Raw genomic sequence first — 27,132 nt, 5'->3', positions numbered from 1 at the left:
AAATCACCTTTTTCTTCACACTTGCTCATTGTTTCAAAATTAATTCCAAAGATAATCTACATATTAACAATGGCCCTTTTATCTTCAAATATGAAGGATTATTCTTATGACAAAATACAGAATAGCTTTCTGAAGCTTAAAGTGAAGCAAAATTTACTACACATTCTACATAAAAACACCAGTGAATAATACGCTATTTTATGCAGTATTCTTACCTATTACATCTAATTATAAAGATTAAAAATTTATAAATTGTAATTGTACATTTATAAAGTATATAGCAGAATTTTTGTAAAAAATTTACCATCTTAAAAATATTAACTCATTATTTTAAAAATCAAAGTTATGCCCACATGCAAAAGAATGAAACTGGATTCCTACCTCCCACTATATATAAAAATTAACTCAAAATAGACCAACGACCTAAATATCACAGATAAACTCATGGAAGAAAAACTCTTAGAAGAAAACTTAGGAGAAAGGCTTCATGACTTTGGATGTGGCAATGGATTCTTAGATAGGACACCAAAAGCATGAACGCAGGCATGAAAAAAGCATGAAAGAAAAAAATAAGATATACTGGACTTCATTAAAATTTAAAAATCTAGTGCATCAAAGGACATTATCAAAAAAGTGAAAAGACAACCTACAGAATGGGAAAAATATCTGCATATCATATATCTGATAAGCGTCTAGTATCAAGAACATAATAAAAAACTATCACAGCTCAATAAAAAGAAAATCCAATTAAAAATGAACAAAGACATGAACAGAAATTTCTCCAAAAAAGATAAACAAATGCCCAACAAAAACATGAAAAGATTCTAGACATCATTAGACATTAGTGAAATGCAAATTAAAACTACAATGCAATGTCCCTTCACATCCACTAGGATGGCTATTTAAAAAAAGAAGAAGGAAAAAGAAAAGAACAGTAATAAATATTGCTGAAGATATGGAGAAACTGGAACCTTCATACACTGTTGGTAGGAATGAAAGATGGTTCAGATACTGTGGAAAACATCTGATGGGTCCTCAAAAAGTTAAGTATAGAGTTACCATGTGCCCCAGCAATTCCATCCACTCCTCGGTATATACTCAAAAGGACTAAAAATAGGTACTCAAATAAATGCAACTACAAACATGTTTGTGGTAGCAGTACTGACAATAACCTAAAGGAGGAAAGAACACAGATGTCCCACCATATGAATGGAGAAACAAATTGTGGTATATACATACAATGGAATTATTCAACTATAAAAAAGAATGAAGTATTGATACATGCTACAATTTGGATGAACCTTGAAAACATGCTAAATGCAATGTGGCAGACACAAAAGGTCATCTACTATACGATCCCATTTATGTAAAATATCCAGATTAGGTAAATCCATAGAGACAGAAAACAGATTAGTGGTTACCAGGTACTAAGAAGGAGGAGAAAATGAGGAGCAACTGCTTAATGGGTATAGGGTTTTCTTTTGTAGTGATCAAAATGTTTCGGAAGGAGATAAAGGTGGTGGTTGCACAACATTTTAAATGTACAAAATGACCTGAATTGCTCACTTTACAATGGTTAATGTTATGTAGTATGAATTTCACATCAATTAAAAAAAAACTTAGAAAGTGAACTTTTATATTTGTAGTATAAGGTCAAGTTTTCCGTATTCATTTATCATTTCAACAAATGAAACCTTTAACATTAGCTTGCTGCAGAGGTGGGGGGACATCCTTTGTGTACTTCTCCAGTCATTAAGGCAAACCTCCTTTTATAAACTAATATGACTATGAATATCCTAGTCACACAATGTGAATAAGTTTGATCTCACTCCTAAATCAAGAGGTGGTCACTCTGGCTTAATCCAATCAGTGAATGCCATCCTCTTTAACAGTAGTATCGTTGGTTGAAGATAAGCAAGCAACCCAATATACCCCAATGAAATATGAGGAGAGGAAAAAAGCAGGAAAAAAAGCTTATCATTCCTTTTATTTTTCTTTTTAATTTCAATTCCAATATAGTTAATATACAGTGTTAAATTAGTTTCAGGTATACAATATAGTGATTCAACAATTATATATATATTACTCAGTGTTCATGAAGATAAGTGTACTCTTAATCCCCTTCACCTATTTCACCATACCCCTACCCACCTTTCCTCTGGTAACCCTCTGTTCTCTATAATTAAGAATTTGTTTTTTGGTTTCTCTCTCTCACCCTCTCTCTCTTCTCTTTCCTTTGTTCATTTGTTTTGGTTCTTAAATTCTACATATAAATGAAATCATGTAGTATTTGTCTTTCTCTGACTTAGTTTGTTTAACATTATACTCTCCAGCTCCACCCATGTTATTGCAAATGCCAAGATTTCATTCTTTTTTATGGCTGAGTAATATTCCTGTGTATGTGTGCAAATACACATGCATGTATGTGTACAACATCTTCTTTATTTATTCATCTATCAATGGACACTTGGGCTGCTTCCACAATTTGGCTACTGTAAACAATGCTGCAATAAACATAGGGGCAAATATCCTTTCAAATTAGTGCTTTCTTATTCTTTGGGTTCCTATTATTCCCTCTATGCCCATAAGAGAAAGGACCATTTTGTTTATCTAGATGCAAACTTAGCACCGTGAAAACAAAAGCCAAAATATAGAATGAAAACAAAATAATGGTTACATTATTGAGCTATTGGATCAAGCCTTATCTATGGCTATACTTTTCAGTAATAGCTCAATAAATTCTCTAAGATAGTTTGAGTTGAGTTACCTATATGTACAAACAAAAGCATCTAAAATAATATACTATACTATCTAAATGATCTTTTTTTTTTTTTTTTAATTCATGACAGACACAGAGAGAGAGAGAAAGGCAGAGACACAGGCAGAGGGAGAAGCAGGCTCCATGCAGGAAGCCCGATGTGGGACTGCATCCCGGGACTCCAAGATCACGCCCTGGGCTGAAGGCAGGCACTAAACCGCTGAGCCACCCAGGAATCCCCCTAAATGATCTTTCAAAACCAAACTGTCTTCAATTACCTTACTCATAAAAGCAATAATTTCTAAATTAACTCTTCCCCAGAAATGCTATTCAAATAAGAGACATATGTGAAAGCACTGTGAAAACTACCTACATACCCTAAGATCAAGCCACTGATTTTTCTTATTCTAGAATGCATTTCCTTAAATGATAAATCCAGCATTTGCCACATATAAAATAAAATAAAATAAAATAAAATAAAATAAAATAAAATAAAATAAAATAAAATAAAATAAAATAAATAAAATAATAAAATAAAATATAATAAAATAAAATAAAAACTAGTACTTAATGCAAGGAATAGCTAATAAGGACCAAAAGTCAGTATCAAGGATTACCAATAGTAAAAGACTCAGGAAACAGGCTGAACAGAGATGGAACTTGAAAAGATTGATGACTCTGAAGTACAAAGGAAGGATAACATTCCAGGCAGAAATCACAGCAAGAACAAAGGTATCAACATTCACAATTTATACACAGATTAATAAACAGAACACTTTGAGGGGGGGAAAAAAAGAGTTCATGTAAGCATGTAAGGCAGTCTCTCTCACCCTTCCTACCAAAGTACTATCAAATGGCAGAAAAGAATGTTATCTCCTGGAAGACGGGACACAGCTACAAATGGTCCTCCACAAGGTCAACATTTCTTCAAATTACCATATTTTATCTTAAAAATTCATAAATGTTCACAGTTTATCTCCCTAATACAATTCTATTTATTTTCACTGAAAAACATCTTAAATAATTACTAGTAATTCAATTACTCAAAATTTTTTCATATTCTTTAGGTAAAAATTGACATCCGAGAAAGATGTCTATAGATTCATGTACCACTAACACTAACAGCACACTTTAAGAATCAAATATATGGGCAGCCCAGGTGGCACAGCGGTTTAGCACCGCCTGCAGCCCAGGGCATGATCCTGGAGATCCGGGGGTCGAGTCCCACGTCGGGCTCCCTGCATGGAGCCTGCTTCTCCCTCTGCCTATGTCTCTGCCTCTCTTTCTTTCTCTCTCTCTGTGTCTCTAGAAATAAATAAGCAAAAAATCTTTTAAAAAAAATTTTTTTAAAAAGAATCAAATATACTTCAGTTAAAAAAGAGAGGATATAAAAAAAATATATTACATATATATCTGGGAATCTGGCATAGGAAAGTAGTAGTAGTACCAGTGAATGTGAAAAGGAATGACAACTCAATAAATGGTTGGGACACCACTGGCTTGCTAGATGAAAAGGGTAGAGCTAGATCCCTATCTCTTACACTATACACAAAAAGAAATTCTGTATGAATAAATGATCGAAACATGAAAGAGCAAACTTTAAATTCAAGAAATTATAAGATGAGGGGATCCCTGGGTGGCTCAGCGGTTTAGCGCTTGCCTTTGGACCAGGGCACGATCCTGGAGTCCCGGGATCGAGTCCCATGTCGGGCTCCCAGCATGGAGCCTGCTTCTCCCTCCTCCTGTGTCTCTGCCTCTCTCTCTGTGTGTGTCTCTCTCATAAATAAATAAATAAAATCTTAAATATATATATATTAAAATTTTCTATATGGGGACAGGGGCACAATACTACTAAAAGACTCACCACAGTGAGGAAGTTACTTTCTCATCATACATACAAGATAATATTAAGATTATACAAAGAGGTTTTATAAATCAATAACACAAACAATGCTACAGAAAATGAGTAGATCAGACGAACGGGCAAATTATATCATGCAAATCCACTTGCTTCTTAGATAAGAATTCTAGTTATGAGGCACCTGGGTGGCTCAGCAGTTGAGCATCTGCCTTCAGCTCAGGGCATGATCCCGGAGTTCCCAGATCAAGTCCCATATTGCGCTCCCTGTGTGGAGTCTGCTTCTCTCTCTGCCTCTCTCTTTCTGTGTCTCTCATGAATAAATAAAATAAATTTTTTTAAAAAATATAATTCTATTTATGTTATTTCCATGGAAAACTTCCTAGAAAAAGGGACAAACTGCAGCCCCGATGCTGCCATTGATTTCCTGGCCATAATTGGAATCATCCCATTCGAGTTTCCCCTCACTCTCCACTAGCATCTGCTGATCTAGCAAGGAAACCCAGACCCTTATATCTTGAGAGAGCTGATCCCTTGGTTACCATGCTCTGTTTAGGTTGTGCCCGCTGTAGTTACACATTTACTATAATAATGGAATTGGGAGCACCAAGAGGCATCCCAGTGGATCCCTTGAATGCCAGACGTACTTAACCCTGCCTTACTGTGCTGATGATCAGAATCAATTACTCTTGCCAGAATGGTGACTCCTTTTCTTCCCTGGTATCTTTTTCATCCAAGGATCCAAAATAACTATACAACAGATATGGGTTAAAGTCTAATGGAGGGGTGCCTGGGTGGCTCAGTTGGTTAAGTGTCTGCCTTCAGCTCAGGTCATGATCCCAGGGTCCTGCAATCGAGCCCCTCATGGGGAAAAATCCCTGCTCAGCAGGGAGCCTGCTTCTCCTCTCCCTCTGCTGCCTCCCTACCCCTCCACTCATGCTCTCTCTCAAATAAATAAATAAACTTTTTAAAAAAAATAAAGACTAATGGAGTTCTTACTGTTTTCCCTAGTGGGACATTTCCAACTCTGAAAACAAGGACCTACAATGGATGGAAAGTACAAATTCCCTAAGTAATTAGTGGGTACAATAGTAAGAGAAGCCACTCTTACTTCTACCCTTGGGTTCTAGGACTCACGTATTTTACCTACAGGGAATACACAATGGTCATATCCATTTGGTCGAATATTTACAGTACAGAAAGCATCCTGAAGAATGGTGCCCATCCTTGTGGAGTAATCACATTCAATCTGGCACTTCAATTGTATCTTTATGAGCCCATTACAACTGCTGCTATCAATCTAGAGTAGTATGAGTGGAGCAGTATGAATTAGGACCAATAGATTCACCAACTTTGGTGACTGTCATATATCCTTTCCCATAAAGTAGGACTGTTGGTAAGAAATAACGTTATTCAAAATACCATACTGGTAGGTTAAATACTATGTTAAGTCCTTAGATAGTGGTGCCAGCCGTGGCCCTAAAAGCAAGAAAAGGCAAATCTGAATATATCCTAATCCTATGTTGCCCCTCCCAGGATGGAGGGTGGGTCGGTATACAGTTTTTTGAGACTTCCATTTGACCTTCTCCAAATATGACAATCCTTATCCCATCAGTCGAGAAACCAATATGAAAGTTTTGCCAAATACTATGTAAGCTCACTCTACACATCTGGAAACCAAGGAAATGATTCTAAGGTAAGAACACAGACCCACTGTGAGCTAGATCTGGGCCAAGATTCCATTTATAACTATCCAACTCTCATACACTCTTTCTTACAAGAGATGGAAATTGCACTTCAAGTCTCCAGGTTTCAATGTCAATTCACACCCTGTGGCAAATAATCTTTCATAGATTTGCAACCAAGGGGTGCCTGGGTGGCTCAGTCATTTATGCATCTGACTCTTGATTTTGGCTCAAGTAATGATCTCAGCGTCATGAGACCAAACTCCTGCATCAGGCTTCAAGCTCACAAGGGAGTCTCCTTAAGATACTCTCCCTCATCCTCTGCCCCTCTCCCCCACTCCCTGGCCCACATGTGCTTGCATGCACTCTCTCAAATGAATAAATAAATCTTTAAAAAAAAAAAGATTTGCAGCCAAAACTAAATCACTGAAAGTGGGTAGAATGAGCATGAAGCAGAAACTGGGCTGACTAGTGAATAAGGATCTTATAAAGAATCCAAACAAATTCAGTATCAGTTTAGGTTCAGCAAAGACCCTGAGGCCTGTGTGCAATCCTTGGGCTATTGCCAAAAAAATGAACTCTCAAATTTCTTTTAGTATAGTCCTAACCCACCTCATTAAATTCAGCAGACTAGGCACAATCAATCATCTACCCATTTGCATGGATGTTACACTTAGGAAGTTTACTTTGTTTCTCATCCTAATCTCCCCACCAGAATATGCCTCTGTAGATAACATACATTCTTAATGTACCTTTTTTCAACTGAACACTTTAATGGCACAACAACAGACCATACAACTAGCTATAAACAAAAAACTACTGATATAGAAATGATCATAAATTTTCCCAGCACTGGGGCGCCTAGATGGCTCAGTTGGTTGAGCGTCTGCTATTTAGCTCAGGTCATCATCCCAAGGTCCTGGAATAGAGCCCCAAATTGAGCAGGGAGCCTGCTTCTCCCTCTCCCTTTGCCTGCCCTTCTCCCTGCTTGTGTGTGCACACTAACGCTCTCTTGCTGTCAAATAAATGAATAAAATCTTAAAAAAAAAAAAAAAAAAAAAAAAACAGGGATGCCTGGGTGGCTCAGCGGTTGAGCATCTGCCTTTGGCTCATGGCATGATCCCGGAGTTCTGGGGTCGAGTCCCACATCAGGCTCCCTGCATGGAGCCTGCATCTCCCTCTGCCTGTGTCTCTGCCTCTCTCTCTCTGGGTCGCTCACAAATAAATAAATAAAAAAATTTTTTAATTAAAATTAAAATAAACAACAACAGCAATAGCTCCTAGACTTTGCCTTCCTCTCCTCATTTGTTTATATAGTCACCCAGAGCCTTGGAATTACTCTTCATTTCTACCAGGGACTCTGGCACTCCACATACTGCACTGGAATACAACCAAGAACCACCAGGTTGGCTTTTTACTTTTAGACCCATGAGACTGTCTGACTTGTGATCAACATAAAATGAGCTTATCTCTGTGATGAAACGAATAATGCAATCAGAGTTTCTGATCTAAATATCTAGCTTTGGGGGCACCTGAGTGGCTCAGCGGTTTAAGCATCTGCCTTCAGCTCATGATCTTGGGGTCCCTGGGATCAAGTCCAGCATCGGGCTCCCTGCTCAGAGGGCAGTCTGCTTCTCCCTCTCCTCCTCCTCCCTCTCCTCCTGCTCTCTCTCTCCTCCTGCTCCCTCTTAACAAATAAACTAAATCTTTTAAATAAATAAATATCTAGCTTTTGATCTTAAAATTACCTATTGATCATACCTTTATAAAACACATATAATCAAAAGTAGCATTAAGTCATTTAAAAATATGCTAATTCATCTAAACAAGTGTTCAACAAGGGAAAATAAACCTTCCAGTAATATAACTAAAAACCAAGTTTTATTTTTTTTAATTTTTATTTATTTATGATAGTCACACAGAGAGAGAGAGAGAGGCAGAGACATAGGCAGAGGGAGAAGCAGGCTCCATGCACCGGGAGCCGGACGTGGGATTCGATCCCGGGTAAACTGTACAAATTCTTTGGAGAACTATTTGGCAATTCCCAGTAAAATTAAACATGCACATGCCTTATGACCCAACAATTCTAATCTAGGTATATCCTAGAGAAATCCTAACCATGTACACACAGGAGACAAGTACAAAAATGTTATGGAAGTATTTCCCATGGCAAAAATAAATTTGGAAACAACCCATATGTCCATTAACAGAATGGGAAAAACAAAATGCAATATAGCATAGTCACAACACAGTGGAATACCATACAGTAGTGAAAATGAACATATTCCAACAATATATATCAACATGGATGAATCTCAAAACTACAACTCAAAAACACAATGCTGAAAAAACTTGAAAAAGAACACATACATAAATTAGAACTCTTGTACACTGCTAGTAGAGGTGTAAAATGGTGCAGTCACTATGGAAAACAATATGGAGTTCCTCAAAAAAATGAAAAATGAATATATGAGCGAGCAATCCCATTTCTGGATATATATGTGGGACCCAGGAAATTTAACAAAATCCCCTACACCTGGACAAGCAGAGCAGGACTGACTCTATTTTGGGCTGCATCCCCCTTGTGCTGACCTGCTTATTACCTAGGGCACTGCCCCGCCCTAATCAAAGACCAGGACGCACCCTAAACCGGAAATCCGGCACAGCAGACCAGCATGACTGTGCAACTTTCTGCGTATCCCATTGGCCACTGGCCCCTATAAAGTTGCTAAACCTCTTAGTCTCGGGGTCCAAGTCCCTGCTCCACTGCGTCGGGTATACTTGGACCCAGGCTCGAGCTTGTAAATAAACCCTCGTGTGATTGCATCGGTGTCGGCTCCTTGGCGGTTTCTCGGATTCGCAATATTGGGCACAATATATATATTCAAAAGAATTAAAATCAGAATCTCAAAGAGATATCTGCACCACCATGTTAATTGCAGCATTATTCACAATAACCAAAATATGGAAACTACCTAAATGTCTACCACTGGTTGAATGGATAAACAAATATGGTTTATACATGGGACTCAGCCTTAAAAACAGGTAAACCTTGAGGACATTATGCTAAGTGAAATAAACTAGTCACAAAAGAACAAATACTGTTTGATTCCACTTTATATAAAGTATTGAAAGTACTAAAAATTAGAAAAACAGGAAATAGAAAGGTGTCTGTAAAGGGTGAGGGGTGGGACGTGGGGGAAGTGAGAATTGAATGTCGATGGCTTTAAGAGTTCCAGTTTTACAAGATGAAAAAGTTCTGGAAATCTCTAGTACACCAATGTGAACATACTTAACACTACTAAACTATACTTAACAATGGTTAAGATGGCAATTTAGTGTTATTTTTTACCACAAAAAAAAATTTTTTTAAGAACATATATATAATACATACACTTACATAAAATTCAAAACTAAAATAATATACTGCTTAGAGATCCAGCAATATGCAGTAAATCTACAAAGAAAAGAAAAAAAGGAAGAATGATTAACACAAAATTCAAGGCAGCAATCATCGCTATAGGAGAAGGAAGAAATATGTTAAAGAAAGGACATGGTTAACAGGGAGGAGATGGTAGGGGAATGGGTAAAATAGGTGATAGTGATTAAGGAGTACACTCATCATGATGAACACTAAGTAATGTATGGAATTGCTGAATCACAATACTATATTCCAGAAACTAACAGAACACTGCACATTAACTATACTGGAATTAAAATGAAAAACCTGGTGTGCCTGGCTGGCTCATCCCAGAGTGTGCAACTCTTGATCTCAGAGTCTTGAGTTCAAGCCCCACAGGAGTCATAAGGCTTACTTTAAAAAAAATTTTTTAAATTAAAATTAAATAATAAAATAAAAAATAATTAAAAATTCTTAATTTTTAAAATTAAAAATTAATTTAAAATCTTTAAAAGTTAAAGAACTTTAAAAAAGGACAAAGTCTTCAAACTTATCAATAATATACTTTTTTTTATAATAACCTATTTCTTAATCTAGGTGATAAGTATACAGGTGTTTATTATTTATAAAGCTAAACATGTTATACACATACTTTTGTATCCAAAAAAAACTTTTTTTTTTAATGTAAACTCAACATTATAGCCTTCAGGACTAGAATAACTTTTTGAATGTACACAGCCTCGCCATTGACCTCCATTCTGATACAGAAAAGAAAGACAAAAGGAGTTTGTGGGAAGTAAATTACAGCATGGTGATTTAGAAGCAGATTTGTCACCAATTAGACCTAGATGAATCCAGGCTGAGCCATTTACTAGTTTTGTTACCTTAGGCAAGTTACTTAAAGTCTCTAAGCTTCAATTCCCACATCCATAAAAAGAGGATATTAACAGTACCTACCAATTAGACTTATTATAAAGATTAAATGAGATAATGAATAAAGAGCATTCAGTGCTATACCTAGGACACAGTAAGCATATCTACAGGAGTAATAGTACTTTTTAAAACCTTCCTAGGTTATTCTAATCCTTCTCTTGCCCTACCTACACTTAAAAGACTTTGTTGTTATCCTGAAAGAAAAATTAGAAAAAATCCTGTTAAGAGAAAACCCATTAGAATTTTTTCCGTGTGTTTCTATGGATCACATCACTTAAAACATTTTTTTTTTTTATTTTTTTAAGGTCAACCAAGATTTTCAAAAGTCAACCAAGAAGAAAATTATCAAACATGCAACTCTTCAAAATTACAAATACCATTAAGGACAACCATTCGATTTTTAAGTGGATATATTTTAGAGCTCTTAATAAACAGGCATTAATACTATATATTCAACTTTAAGCAGGATAAAGTTAGTCAAAATTCAAAAACTTAACTGTTCTTGCCTCCAAGATCATTAGAAATCCCAGAAGACAGATGAATTAATCCTTGGATTGTTTTTTTCCTTTCACCTAGCCATCTTCATTGTTCTATATATTTTATGCCCCGGAGATTAGGCCCCAAACAATTCTGCCAAAAATAAGTGTATCCAAGAAAGATTACAAGTGGATGAACTGTAGTAAAAAATACTGGGCCAGACTAAGGCTGTAAGATGCCCAAAGTAAGGTGTGTTAGACTCCAGGTTTGTGGGAGAGTAATTTGCATGTACCAGAAACTCACAAAACCCTAAGTCACAACAAATCCACAAAGCACAAGGGTTTCTTGTATATTACCATTGAAATGCTCCTCCACTCACCTTCCAGAATGTAGTTTAGGTTTATATTGCATTCCCAATCCAAAGTGCATTGTTAACACCTCAAGAAGCATATGGAAACCATTTCCCTGATCTGTTCCTATATTAAAAATGTTTACTATAAGAGAAACAGATCTCTGAACCCGAACCTTAACAACTTATTAAAACAGAAACTCTCAAACTTGATTTACCTACAAACATTAGTTTTTATTATTGAACTGTAATTCCCTACACTCTCTCCATATTATCTGAAAACACTTACTATTTCTTAAAGAACATTTATTCTTTTTTGTTTTAAATGTCAACTGTAATGTTTTAAAGTTCTAACAGAAATCTACGCAATACATTTGTTTTTAATAATTAAATTATTAAACTATGTTAATAAACCTCCCAAAAAGGAAACCCAAATAGTCATATAACAAATGGTATTAACTGTTCAGTAATTTATTGTTTGTCCAATATCTGAAAGTTTCTCAAAAAGATCTTGAAAAACAAAACGGGTGCCCAGAAAGGGGAGAAGGGATTAGTTTGTATTACTTAACACCTGGAATTCCTTTACATTAACCGAATCATCATCTTAGAATATAACTAAAAGTAAATACTGGAAAGAGACTCATTTAAAAAATTTTTTTCGGGGATCCCTGGGTGGCAGAGAGGTTTGGCACCTGCCTTTGGCCCGGGGCGCGATCCTGGAGACCCGGTATCGAATCCCACGTCGGGCTCCCAGCATGGAGCCTGCTTCTCCCTCTGCCTGTGTCTCTGCCTCTCTGTCTCTCTCTGTGTGACTATCAAGAATAAATAAATAAAATCTTTAAAATAAAAAAAAATTAAAATTAAAAATTTTTTTCAGGCAGCCCCGGTGGCCCAGCCGGTTTAGCACCGCCTTCAGCCCAGGGCCTGATCCTGGAGACCTGGGTTCAAGTCCCACATCAGGCTCCCTGCATGGAGCCTGCTTCTCCCTCTGCCTGTGTCTCTGCATCTCTCTGTGTGTCTCTCGTGAATAAATAAATAAATAAATAATTTTTTTTAAAAAAGAAATTTTTTCAAGTTATATTTCTACTTTTGTATGTTAAGATTTAATATATAATATATATGTATAAGAAAATACACATATTTCTAAGATTGCAGGTTTAAATTATATAGATGCAGAAAAGTATTTACACTTAAAAGAAAGTTACATCCAACCTCTACTAAAACCACAATCATATGGTAAAGCTCAAAAATTTTTAACACAGCACAGTATGTCTTAGGTGAGCTAGAGGGTTAAGATTTTAGGTCCAGTTTAACTTTAAATATAAACCATCAGCAATAAACTACTCTGGCTATGCTTCTATTTTCCAAAATCTTAATTTTAAGAATGGTCTATTTTTACTCAAATTTTTTTGTGTGTGTTGTTTGGCTTTCTTGTCACTAGTTCTCCAGCAGTATCTGCCTGTTTAGTCATATTCTAAACTCTGGGGGCGCCTGGGTTGGCTCAGCCTGTTAGGCATCTGCCTTCAGCTCAGGTCATGATCCCAGGATCCTGGGATTAAACTCTCTTTGGGCTCCCTGCAGAGCCCACTTCTCCCTATCCTTCTGCCTGCTGCTCCCCCTGCTTGCACGTTTGCACTTTCTGACTCTCCATCAAATAAATAAAATAAAAATAAAAATAAAAATAAAAATAAAAATAAAAATAAAAATAAAATAAAATAAAATATAAAATATATTCTAAACTCTGGTCACAACCTGAATTACCAGCTTTCAATCCCTCATTACTACACTGCTCTCCTTGATCACACTCAGACCTCTAATACTTCAATACTTTTTTCTCCTAACTTCAGCTAACTCTAGTTACAATGTCTTTCATAATCAACCTAGATTCCAAAATCCATATTTCAGCTATTACCACTTGTTATTTGCCTATTTATTTACTGATACATTCTCTGCCTTGTTCCAGAAAGAAATTCACTGAATCTTCAAAACCCCATTCTTCACCTAATCATCAACATCCCAAATGTGAGAATTATCCTAGACTACTCCCCTTCTTCCCTTCATAGCCAACAAACCACCAAATCCTTTCAATCTACCTCTAAACATGTCTCAAATCCTCCCTACTTTCTTTAGTTCAACTCTAATGCCTTAGTTAAGGTACTCTTCACATTCTAATATTAATTCAACATAAAACAAGAAGCTAAAGTATAGGTTCTAAAGCCAAATAGCCAATTAACTATTTACAGTAAGTTTTACCTTATTTATAAGACTATTTTGCAGCTAGTATGCAGTACAATATCATAAGACAATTAGTTTCACTATCTAATTAATAGAAAAGAGAGGTTTCCTTAGCAATTGGTCACTGTTATTGCAGACATAAAATCATAAACAAGGAAAAAGGAAGAATGTACTGACACAAACAGATCTTCCAGAAAAAGAGGACTACGACAATATTGTACAATTTAAGTGTATAAAAATGTATAAATGTGATGTTTATTTTCTATTTTTGAACTTTACAATACTGCAATAAGTGCCATATATGTATAAACCTTTCATTGTACACATGTATAGTAGCTGAACAGGTAGATTACAACAATATCATAACAGTTTCATAACACTACAAAGACAGAATAATCAAGTCAGATTTAATTGCATTAAAAAGTGAACATTAAAAGACAGTAGTGTGTATACCCAACAAAACCAATCATTTTCCATGCTGGGCAATGAGTCAAGAATCTCAAACTGTCACCATCACCTGCATTAAACATAAACCCAGACAGTAAACAACTGTCATTGAAAGATAAATCCATGTGACTATATCTCTGAAGCTTAAGCAAAACTAGTTTACATGAAGCAAACAGCTTATTAAATGACCATATCTAAAGCAGTTCTTTGTTTTCACAATAAGCAATTTAATCATTTTTTTCCATCACTGTGGATCTAAAAGGTATGTTAAAATGTTATACTCTGCCAGGTGGATTAATACAGATGTATTAAACTATGCTTATACTAACACTGCTTCCTGGTCATTGTAATTCTAAATTACAGATAATGATAGGTTTACAGAAATGATTCTGCTCAATTACTACTCACCATGAATTCTGAGTTTTCACTGCTTGATAACTGACATTAAGTAGGAAAGCAGATGATATAACACATTCATAAACTGGAATTTAACCAAATGAAAACTGAAGTCAGTTAGCATTAAGGTCTCTAACTTTACTAAAATACAATGGAGGCAAATATACACAATACTTTATGGTCATGGAAGATTAGACAAATCAGTTCACCACTTTGTACCTTAGTTTATTCACCTGTAAGATAGGAACATGGACTAGATGTTAAGATCTCTTCCAACGTAAACAGTCTATGATCCTAAGAAATTAACATATATGCACATTCTGGAAAAGCATAAGCCATTCTTCTTTGTTTATTCATTTAGAATGACAGTGGCTATAGCTATTGCATTCACTAAAATACTAAGTACAAACTAGCAATGCAGCAATAGGCATTTCATCCATAAATATACAATTAGAGAGGAGTGATAAAGATAACAGTGTCCATTTGAACCTCAGTTAAGAAATTTCATTAGCACTAAGAACTGTATAAATCAATTCTTTAGATATTATTTTCTTCAATTTCACTAACTTATTAGTTGAACCGAGAAAGAGGCCAACCTGAATTTGCAAAGTTTCAGTGCCAGAAAAGCATTAAAAGAAAAATCTATTCTCTCATCCATTAAAAGCAGGAAACTGTACTAGATGATTTATATGTTATTTTTTACTTTAAAAAGTTTATATATGAGAATAATCTTTATACAGCAGTTGATAAACCAAACTGCAAACTGGGCTAGAAGAAACAGGTTTTCTTTTCTTTTTTTATTTTGCTTATATACAATACCAGAGCTCAGTACAAATTTCTAGCCAAATGATAGTCACATTTTTCAGTGAAACATAGTAAAACTGATAGAAAACCCCTTAGAGAATACCATAACATAGAACTATTTTACCAGAGAATGTACTAAAATACTGTCCACATTCACTTTCTTGATAATCTATTTAAAACAAACTATATTCCATTACAAAGTACTGGAGTAAAGAACTAAATAAAAATTTTCTCATAAAGATGAGACTCACCCAGAAAGTACAGTAATTACACAAAAGAATTCTATAGGATTTTTTTCTCCTGAGAATTAAGCATGAGATTTCCAAAAGAAAGAAGAGATTATGGTCTTCCAGTTGATGCACTACAAACTTCAAGTCACTGACTCAAACTGAGGTAGCAATTTGCTACATGAGAAGTAGATGATTTACATAAAGGGAAAAACTGAAGAAAAAATAGAAACAATAAAACATAGGAACATATGAATATTTAATTTGAAAAAAAACAAAAAAACAAAATGCTGCAAAATATAAAGTACCAGAATTAGAATTTACCAACTCACAGATCTAGACAGTTTGAGCCCACAATTAGCCATTAGGCCATTTATTTATATATACTAAAAATTGCCAACCCACACGAATAAAAGTTAAACATATTTAAACTATTATTTACAAAGTAAGACGTAAGAAAGGAAAAGCAACCCATAAAACTTTTACAGTTATATTCAATAACTGAAGAAACCTATTAACCAGGGCAAAAGATAGTATCATTCTGTAACCATGAGTATGTTTGCCACCTAGTAGTATTCAATATTTTTTTTAATGAAAGCAACATAACTTTAAAAGGAAAATATAACCCTATAAAGAAATGTACCAAAAAAGAAATATAACCTAAATAACATTTCACTGCAACTGTTTGAAATATTTACTAAACATGGACATAAAATAGGCTCTTCAGTGCTATGATAGTTTAACTTCCTACCTTAATGCTAACAATTGAAAAATAAACAACTTGCAAATCTGAAAAAACGATAATTCCAAACTTTAAGGTAGCAAGTACTTCTTTTCCTCAACTATTTTAGTATTGTCATTTGAGGCCCTAGTGAATAGCAAATGATTGGTAATCGCAGATGACTATCTAATCTTGCCTATTCCTAGAACCTTCTGTAACAAGGGATCCTTCCCCCTCTACCTTAACCCAGTTTACGGGCAAGTAAAAGAACTTGTAGGTCAACACACTTTGCTTCATGTTCTAAATTGGATGGAAGGGAGGAAGGGAGGAAGGGGGAAGAAGGGGGAGGAAGGGGGAGGAAGGGTGGAAGGAAGGAAGGAAGGAAGGACGGACGGACAGGAGGGACATATATTACATACATTTTTCAAAGGAGTCACAGTTCACAAATACCTAGCAAGAAAAAGTACAATGGCCAAAAAGTTTAGGAAATTCATTTCTTGTACTCAAAATGAGAGAATCTCTGGTTTTCTTTTTTGTGCTCTTTTGGAGAATTTGCTAACACTACTGCTGAATGAGAACATCTAGACTGCCATCATGAAAACCAATAATGCACCTGGTAAGAACACAAAAGACTGACTCACCTGTGTGGAATCCATTATCCTTTGAAAAAAAAAACCCAAGTCTGGTACCAGAGGGCACAATGTACTTTTTACCAGACAAGAGGAGAATGATTTTTCCTTGTCCTGCCTTCCAGCTGCTCAAAGAACAGATCCCATACTAACTGTAATATGACTCTTTTACAAAAATAAGAGGTGGATAAGGTGCTTACAAACAATAGCCATTTCATACAACTGTATTTCTAAATGTTCTTTCAGACTTTTATTACTCAGAAAATTAAATGATTTTAAACTATAATTTGACACTATGCACTTGCTTAAAGCATTAACATCAAGAAAAAAATACTTTTTTTCTGTATTCTTACAATCATATTGGATACCTACTGATCAATACAAATGTAAAACGCAATAGGTGTGACAGCAACAGATATAAAATCAATATAGCCTTTATGATATCCTCAGTGTTGTGAAAGTGTATTGGGAAACAGGCACTGTTATATACCATTGAAGGGAATTAAATGGCACAGCTTATTAAAAAACAATTTAGAAAGCTATGAAAATTTCATATTTCTAAATACTCATCAATAGGAGAAACATCCATACAAATTAAGTGTTAAAAAGGAGGTAAAGTCGTATACACTAATACTCAGGATCTACCACTAATTGAAAAATGCAAGGTTAGAGTATACTATGATGCCACATTTATGCAAATTTCAAATTAATATGACCATATGATTTCATTAAGGTATATACCTGTATTACCCACTCGGAATACATGTATTATCTAACTGCACAAAAGCTGTATGCAACTTTAGTCTTTCACATTTCAGTTTCATTTTTCTTCTGCCTATCCAAACTGGTTACAATTTTCTATTATTTAAATAAAATCTAATTAGAGGACTTACATCCACATGAGAATATATTCCCCTATTAGAATAAAATACCTAAAAAGTAGAAATTGCGGGGCGCCTGGGTGGCTCAGTGGTTGAGCATCTGCCTTTTGCTCAAGACATGATCCTGGGTTCCTAAGATCAAGTCCCACATTGGGATCCCTGCAAGGACCCTGCTTCTCCCTCTGCCTGTGTGTCTCCCTCTCTCTCTGTATCTCTCATGAATAAATTTTTTAAAATATTTTTAAAAAAAAAAGTAGAAATTGCTCTTACAAGTGTAAAAAAAAAAAACCTTTAAAACTCATAGAATGATTATAAAACCTATGATTTAAAACTTATTTGGGGGGAGAGCACCTGGGTGGCTCAGTAAGTGAAGCATCTGCCTTCGACTCAGGTCATGATCCGGAGGTCCTGGAATAGAGCCCTGCATCCAGCTTCGTGCTCAGTAGGGAATCTGCTTCTCTCTCCTTCGATCTCTCTCGAGATATTTCTCTCTCTCTCTCTCTCTCTCTCCCCCCCCCCACCCCACCACACTGCGTGTTCTCTCTCCCTCTCTCAAATAAATAAAATCTTTTTTAAAAAAAAGTTATTTAGGGACAATATGGGCAAGACTTGGTGACATCTGGATATAAGCCACGAACATAAATCAAAAATGACTTCCACATTTAGACTTGGATCCTCTGGTATAATTGTTGGCGCCACTATACTCCCCACACCCTACTATCTAAATTATGCTCCTCAGATGACTCCAACAACACTTATCATAACAATTATTGAACTGTATTGTAACATTTTATTTGTCTACCTTCTATACATAACTGTGAGACATCTGGGCAAAGATTACCTCATATTCAACTTTGTATCATCAACACTACTAGGAGTAAGTGCTAAAAGAACAGAAAGTTTGAAATAAGCACCAAAGAGCACTGCCTGGAAGAAGGGTGAAAAAAATCTAAAACCCAAGGAATGCATGAACAGCTTCTATTTCATATGATCTGTCCCTTACTTTTTTCTCAGTATAGTCTGGGATTGAGAATAGAACGAGAAGCTCTATGACTCATAACCAAAATTTCTAAGATAACAAGTATGTAAATATTTTGCAAGTATGAAATGAAATCAAATTACAGTTTGTCTCCTATATTTTTCTGACATAATCTAAAAATAATATGAGAGTCATATTCTAGGAAAAAATAAAATCTTGACCTAAAACCCTAAACTTATGGCTGCTGTTTGGGTCAAATGTTTAGGGACCGTCTATTAAAAATATTTTCAGGGCTACCTGGCTAGGGTTGTGAGTTCGAGCCCTGCATTGCAGTGTAGAGATCACTTAAAAATAAAATCTTCTAAAAAAATTTTCAAGGGCAGCCTGGTGGCTCAGCAGTTTAGCGCTGCCTTCAGCCCAGGGCGTGATCCTGGAGTCTTGAGATTAAGTCCCACATCAGGCTCCCTGCATGGAGCCTGCTCCTCCCTCTGCCTGTGTCTTCCCCTCTCTCTGTCTCTCTTTCTCTCTCTCCCCATGTCTCTCACGAATAAATAAATTTTTAAAAATCTACAAAAAACAATTTTTTTCAAGGGGCACCTGGGAGGCTCAGTTGGTTAAGCATCTGCCTTCCAGGGTCCTGGGATCGAGCCTTGTGTCTGCCAAGCAGGGAGCCTGCTTCTCCCTCTCCCTCTGCCTGCTGCACCCCTTGCTTATGTATGCTCTCTCACTCTCTCTCTGTGAAATAAATAAATAAAATCTGTTAAAAAAAATGTTTTTCAAAATAGAATAATGCATTACCTTTTTTTTAAGCAGGCTAAACACCCAGTGTAGAGCCTAATATGGGGCTCAAACTCATGACCTTGAGATCAAGACCTGAGGTGAGATCAAATGTCAGACGCTTAACTAACTGCAGCCACCCAAGAGTCCCTCCTCCCAACACTGCATTTCAATGTCATATCTCAATTGACCATCAGAAAATGTCAGTCTAAAAAAAAAAAAAAAGAAAAAAAAAAAGAAAATGTCAGTCTATTACGTTTGTGTGTGTGTATGTGTGTGTAGACAGTAAAGAAACAAATGCAGAAAAATACTGCAAAATTTGGAAGTGTATTTGGATAAAATTTTCATACTGGCTTGAATATAGTCTATAACTGGATATAAATTAGAATAATAACCAAAAACTGAGGAAAGAGCTAAATGAGAGTAAGAAATTAATTGATCAGTGTGAGTTTTCAATTTTAGACATTAATTCTTCCAGATATAACAAAAGAAACTACCTTCTAAGCCATTAGTTTCAAACAAGAAATTTTCATGTTCTTGAAGCTCTGTGTTAGATGTCTGAATAATTTCTGTATTAGCAGAAAGCTGCACAGGATTTCTTAAAACTGATAAGTCATATAGCCTGATTGCTTAGTGAAATCTGAGAACCAATCACTAGAGAATTCACAGCTGATAACAATTTAAAATCAAGTTCCGGTCCAGGTCAAACAGTTATACTAATGTTTTATTTTTTTTTTATTTATTTTTTTATTATTTTTAGTAATCTCTACACCCAACATGAGGCTCAAATTCATGACCTCAAGACCAAGAGTGGCATGCAATTCCAACTAAGCAAGCCAGGAACCCTTTGGAAACAGTTATACTAATGCTTTAAATAAGACAGAACTAAATTGAAGAAAAACTGTGTAATACTTTTTAAACCATTTACTTCCAAAGAGTACAACAAAAGAGTACAACAGATTTCGTCCAAAAATTTGCAAGGGCATTTACACATTTTAAAAGGAAATTACATGGTATTAAGGGAAACACAACTATATCTTATAAAAACACATTTTTGTATTAATAATTAAAGTTCCCAGAAGACTACAGCTTTAGGCTACAGGTATATAGAGAACATGAATGTCACCTTAGTGAGTCAAATTATATCTTTCCAGTAATCCTAAAAAATTGGACTTCCTTTAATTTTACTTTAATTGATTTCCAATTGGAAAAAGTTCCTACTACTGGCAACAAGATTTTTCCATCCTTTAGCTTAACTGTTAAATGATGAGCAATCCATAAAATGTTGTAAAACATAAGAATATCGTATTTAAAGAAATTCTTTGGTGATCACTTCTGAACATTTAGCCTCTTTAGTAATGGGAAAAATCACTTCTTAATTAATCTGCTATATAAATTCAGAATTTCACGTACAATAAGGCATGTTCCAAAAGTAATGATACATTATCTGACAGTTAATTTTCCAGACAACTGTAGCATACTCCAAAATGCAGAAGTTCCATTTTAAAAACTTTTTTATGTTACTCTTTCTATAATATGTCTTCAGCAAATGTGTATGCTGGTTGTGTGCTGGCTGAATATAACTGAAACTTTTCTCAATGACACAGACTCATTATAAACAAAGGTTCCCATACTGTACTATACAGAAATCAACAAAACTTACACCTTTCATGTCATATTCCACTAAATAGTCTATCAAATAATCTAAGGTTAAGCATCAAACTCTTGATCTCAGCTCAGGTCTTGCTCTGCCAGTCATGAGTTCAGCCCCACATTGGGCTCCATGCTGGGCATGAAGCATACTAAAAATAAAGAAACTAACTAAACTATTTTTATAAAGAACTAGCTCCTCAAATTGCTATTTCATGGATTTTTAATAAAATTTATTCAAGACCTTAGTCAATGATAGGAAATTTACAAGGTTTTCACTAAAAACACTGACTTATTATCAAAGCTGACAAGATAATAAATTTTTTACCTTTGCAATTTACAGCTACAATAAACAGCATCAACTGATTCTCTCTAGATTACTTTACTTCTTTTTTTTTTTTTTTTAGTTTGGATACCATTAGTTTATTATAAAAGAGAGACATGAAAATTATTTACATGATGCAAGATTTCACAACTTCACTGGAATGGGCAGCTTCGCTTCATGCCGTTTTAAGAAAGAATGATTTCAGTCCACATACTTTCCGAGAATGTCACCATCTCTAAATAAGAAATAATCCTTGTCATCTAGGACTACTTTGGTGCCTCCATATTCTGGGAGAAGAACTTTATCTCCAACTTTCACACTAACTGGTTGAATCTCTCCACCCTTTCCTTTGGAACCCGATCCAACAGCCACTACTGTTGCTTGCAACACTTTCCCTTGAGATTTTTCTGGTAGCATGATACCTCCTTTGGTTACAGTTTCAGCTGCACTCCTTTCGACTAAAACCCGGTCAAAGAGGGGAAGAAACTTCCTAAACGCCTGCCCTGCCATGCCTCCGGCCGCCGCAGTCCCACTCGCCGATTACTTTACTTCTGAATCAACGTAGTTTATATGTCCTTGAGTAAAAAACACTGCTCTACATGATGACAATGGCTTGACACAGGACCCTAGAAATATATCCCCACTATCATAAAAAGAATCCCTAATAGTATACAAGTTTTATTATACTGGTTACCTGTTACTGTGTAACAAAATACCTTCCAACCTAGAAACTTAAAATAATAAATATTTATTATCTCACACAGTTTCTGAATGTCAAGAATCCAGTGGCAGGTTATTTGTCAAGACATCAGCCAGGGCTGCAGTCATCTGAAGACATGACTGGAGCCAGAAAATCTAAGATAGCTTATTCCCATGGCTGTTGTCAGAAGCCTTCAGCTCCTCATGATATGAGCCTTTCCATATGTCTGCTCACCACAGCGAAACTGTGCTTCCCGGGAGCGAATGATCCCTGAGAAAGCTCCAGAGTCTTTTTAAGACCTAACCTTGGAAATGACAAACCTTCGCATCTGCCATATTCAACTGGTCACCCAAGCAATTCCATTTGGGGAAAAATTACACAAGGGCATGAAGATCAGGAGGCTAGATCATAGGGAGCTCTCTTGGATTTAGGCTTTCACAGTGATTAACATACAAATAAACGGTTGAGGGCAGCCCCGGTGGCTCAGCGGCTTAGCGCCGCCTGCAGCCCGGGGTCTGATCCTGGAGACCCGGGAATCGAGTCCCGCATCGGGCTCCCTGCATGGAGCCCGCTTCTCCCTCTGCCTGTGTCTCTGCCTCTCAGTCTCTCTCTCTCTCTCTCTGAATAAATAAATTTTAAAAAAATACTTAAAAAAAAAAAAAGAAAATCTCAGGGTGGATGGGGGGGAGGGGGGCCTGGATAGTTCAGTTGGAAGAACATGTGACTTTTGTCCTTGGGGTTGTGAGTTCAAGCCCCACATTGGGTGTAGAAATTACTATAAACAGGGCAGCCCCGGTGGCGCAGTGGTTTAGCGCCGCCTGCAGCCGGGGGTGTGATCCTGGAGACCCGGGATCGAGTCCCACATCGGGCTTCCTGCATGGGGCCTGCTTCTCCCTCTGCCTGTGTCTCTGCCTCTCTCTAGCTCTCTCTAAATGAATAAATAAATAAATCTTAAAAAAAAAAAAAGAAATTACTATAAATAAACACATACATACATAAATAAATAAGAAAATCTCAGGGAACCTACAAATCAACTATTAGAATAAAAGAATTCAGCAAGATTGCAGGATATAGTTAATATACAAAAACCTATTGTATTCTTACATACTAATAGCAAATGATTGAAAAGTGAATTTAAAAAAAACAGCACATATAGAACCAAAAAAATAAAAATTATCTAGGAATAAACATAATAAAAGTTTATATAATATATAAAATATTATATATAATAATATAATATATAAAGTATAATAAAAGTCCAAAACCTCTAATTGAAAACCATAATGCATTTTTGAAATTAAAGACTTATATAAATGAAAAGACCTATCAAATTCATTGATCTGAATACTCAATATTGTCAAGATGACAAATCTCAACATTGTCAAAATGACAACTCTCAAATTTAAAGCAATCTCAATCAATACTGTAGCAGATATTTTTACAAAAGTTGACAAACTGATACTAAAATTTATATAGAAATGCAAAGGACCTCCAATAACCAAGCAATTTTTAAAATAAAAAACAAAGAGAACTCATATTTCCTAGTTTCAAGACGTACCGTGAAGCTGCAATGATTTTTTTTGAAGCTGCAATGATTAAAACACGTTGGTGTACTAGCTAAGATAGGTATAAATCAGTGGAACAAAACAGAGGGCTTGGAAACTGACCCACAGTTACTCAGCCAATTGATTTTTGACAAAAATCCTAAGGCAATCCCATGAAAAAGAAATTCATTTCAACAAATAGTCCAGATACCCTGGATATATTTGAGGATAGCCTCATAGGAAAAAAATAAAAAGAGCACTCCTAACTTCACACTGTACACAAAAGTTAACTTCAAATGGATAACAGATCTAAATGTAAAATCAGAAACTATGAAACTTAAAAAGTTAAACATAGACCTATCATACAATCCCAGACATGCCACTTGTAGGTATTTACCCAAGAGAAACAAAAACACGTTCTTACAAAGACTTTTTTTATTAAAGACATTTATTTATTCATTCATTCATTCATTCATTCATTCATTCATGAGAGACACAGAGAGACAGGCAGAGATACAGGCAGAAGGAGAAGCAGGCTCCCTGCAGGGAGCCAGATGCAGGACTCCATCCTGGAACTCCCGGAACTCCAGGATCATGACCTGAGCCAAAGGCAGATGCTCAACCACTGAGCCACCCAGGCGTCCCCATACAAAGTCTTTAAATGAAAGTTCATAGCAGCTCTTTTGTAATGCTAGTAATCAGAAACAAGCTAACTGTCCATTAACTAGTAAGTGAACAAACTAGTATTATCTATACAAGAGAACACTATTCAGTAATAAAGAGTAATGAATCACTGATACAATAAAATAGAAGAATCTCAGAATAATGGAGTCAAAGATGCCAAGCCAAAAAATAAAAAATAAAACAGACTATATGAGTTTATGTAAAATAACAGCAAAGCAAATCAGTTGCTACCTAAAGATGGGAGCAGAGGGAAGAAAAGAATACAAAAAGGCATAAGCAAATTCAGAGGATGACAGAACTATTTACCTTAATGTAATGATCACTTCATGGGTCTATTAATATGTCAAAACTGATTAAATTATACACTTTAAATATGTGCAGTTTAATAAATGTCAATTCCACCTCAATAAAGGTGAAACAAGTAAAAACAAAAAGAAAAAAATTAGTGATATCTAAAAACATTTTACATTTGATCTTAGCCAAAAGGCCAAGAAGCGATCTAAAAAAATTTTAAATACACATTTTGTTGTTAGAAATTTACCCTATATACTTGCATATACACAAAAATAAGGATGTGCACTGAAAAACTGTAATATTGAATATCTGGAAAACAACCAAAACTTCCATTAATATATGATAGGCTACATAGACCAAAACATTCTCAAAAGATGGAATACACTGCAACCATGAAAAAAGTACACATATTTATATGCTCAAATATAAGTTATCCAAAATATATTGATAAATGAAATAACTGCACAGAAATTAATGCAGCACAATCCAATTTGTGATTAATTTTCAAAAAAAATACATATGCACAGAAACTGCTATGAATACATCTGACTGACCAGTACTCTCAGCACACTTAAGATTCTCTATTATTATAATTATTTTCTAATTTTTCAGAAAGAAACATTACAGAAGTTAAGAATGACATTACCACTCTTAATAATAATAACAATAAGTACTCAATAAATATTAGCTGCTATATGCCAGGCATAAAAATGCCAAGTCAACTTTGTACAAGTTGCCATTTACTTAATCTTAACAACAAGCCTGTAAAACAGGTAGCATTATTCTTAGTACCATTTTTCTCTAAAAGATTTTTTATTTATTCATTCATAGAGACACAGAGACAGAGACCTATAGACATCGCAGTGAGCCTGATGCAGATCCCTCACCCTGGAGATCACACCCTGAGCCAAAGGCAGATGCTCAACCACTGAGCCACCTAGGCGTCCCTTTTTAAGCACCATTTTAAAGATTTAGGAACTTAGGGGTCAGTCAAAAAACCTTTGCTGCAGGTCACTAGTTAAGTAGTAGCACAAGGATTTAACTCAAGTTTCTTTGATTTCAAAGTGAAATGCTTTTAACCACTGACCAACATGTCTCTTATAAGCAAAATCTAGAAACCAAAAACCCATAAATGAACACAGTAATTGGGAACAGTGCTAGTAAACAGAACATAGCCAAAAAGTACTATTTCTGACTCTTCCTTTTGACAGAAAACAAAACACCTTGTAGTATTTACATAAGTATTTAATTGTCTTCTGTGAGGTATTTTATTCATCAATCCACTTGGCCTACATGATTTAAGTAACTTCTAGCTTATTACATTCTAACTTCTACACATAACATGCTAGTTTCTAATTCCAAATAATATAAACCCAAAATATATAAAGCAAATAGGAGGCACAAATAATGTTTTTCCCAAGAGGGAATTAAAAAAACTAAACTTATACTAGCTGTAGCAATTTATTATTATTGACACCATTCCTACTTCAAATTGTATGTTTTTGCATTTAGTTACAACACATTACATAAACTGCTTTTTGCAATTAACCTCCATAAGGAATTAAATATTAATGAATAAGCCAAATACAATTATAAGAAATAAGACATCATAATCCAAATAATGCAGAGACATCTATTACAATATATTACAGTTTAGATCTTAGAAATATATTTAAACGACCTTAAAAATAATAATTTTTTGTCTTTAAAATTTCACTTATCAACCTCAACTTTCTAAAGAAACTCGCTCCCTTTACCATGATCTGATTAGGCACAGAGCAATACGGATAAAGAATCTTCATCAACTAACAAAATATTTTATTAAATTATAAGATATCAATTATGTATTAATTTGACTGGCAATATGAGCACTTTTTAAAAATAATATGTAGCTCACCAAATTCCAGTTCCATAAAAACCACATTATACAAAATTTATTTCTAAATAGAATCACAAGAATTAGAAGGTAAAAATTAAAATAAATTGCTCTGTAAAAATATTATGTAATATTTTTCTGTTGTCAGAAATGTCTTATTTTTAGAAACATTTTTTAATATTATCTTTTCAATACACTAACACAATACACATCTTAAAATAAAGCATTTTAAAATAAGACTGAAGATAAATATAAATATTAAAAGTTATATTCCAAAAAAAATAAATAAAATAAAAAAATAAAAAATAAATAAAAGTTATATTCCTAATGTCAAAGAATATAGAAATATGCCCTTAAAATGTTCTTCATATATCCTCCAGCAGACCTCAAAAATGTAAGATCTGCCCCGTCACGCCACAATCTTATAACTTTTTAAAGTTTTTCTCCCATATTTTCTATTCCAATTCCACAAATCAGTAACAAGAAATAAGATCAAATAAGAC

The 27,132-nt window shown here is 35.0% G+C and overlaps 2 protein-coding genes across 7 annotated transcripts in view; both read right to left on the bottom strand.

The window, feature by feature from the left end:
* Positions 1-27,132, bottom strand: part of MNAT1 (MNAT1 component of CDK activating kinase) — a 188,283-nt gene that overhangs the window by 144,970 nt on the left and 16,181 nt on the right. For 3 of the 6 annotated variants that reach the window (XM_077909535.1, XM_077909540.1, XM_077909537.1), the window contains exon 2: positions 9,702-9,758. The exons of the other annotated variants lie outside the window; for them this stretch is intronic. In XM_077909535.1, coding sequence (XP_077765661.1) covers positions 9,702-9,758 — 57 coding nt within the window. The remainder of the gene's footprint in view (positions 1-9,701; positions 9,759-27,132) is intronic. 6 annotated transcript variants of the gene reach the window in all.
* On the bottom strand, positions 21,588-22,091 carry LOC144320687 (10 kDa heat shock protein, mitochondrial). The gene has a single exon (XM_077909523.1). It carries the CDS (start codon positions 22,039-22,041, stop codon positions 21,733-21,735), a length of 309 nt encoding a protein of 102 aa, XP_077765649.1. The 5' UTR covers positions 22,042-22,091; the 3' UTR covers positions 21,588-21,732.

Source organism: Canis aureus, chromosome 9, assembly GCF_053574225.1.
Source record: "Canis aureus isolate CA01 chromosome 9, VMU_Caureus_v.1.0, whole genome shotgun sequence".
Taxonomy (NCBI): domain Eukaryota; kingdom Metazoa; phylum Chordata; class Mammalia; order Carnivora; family Canidae; genus Canis; species Canis aureus.
This window is presented reverse-complemented; position numbering and strand designations above follow the sequence as displayed.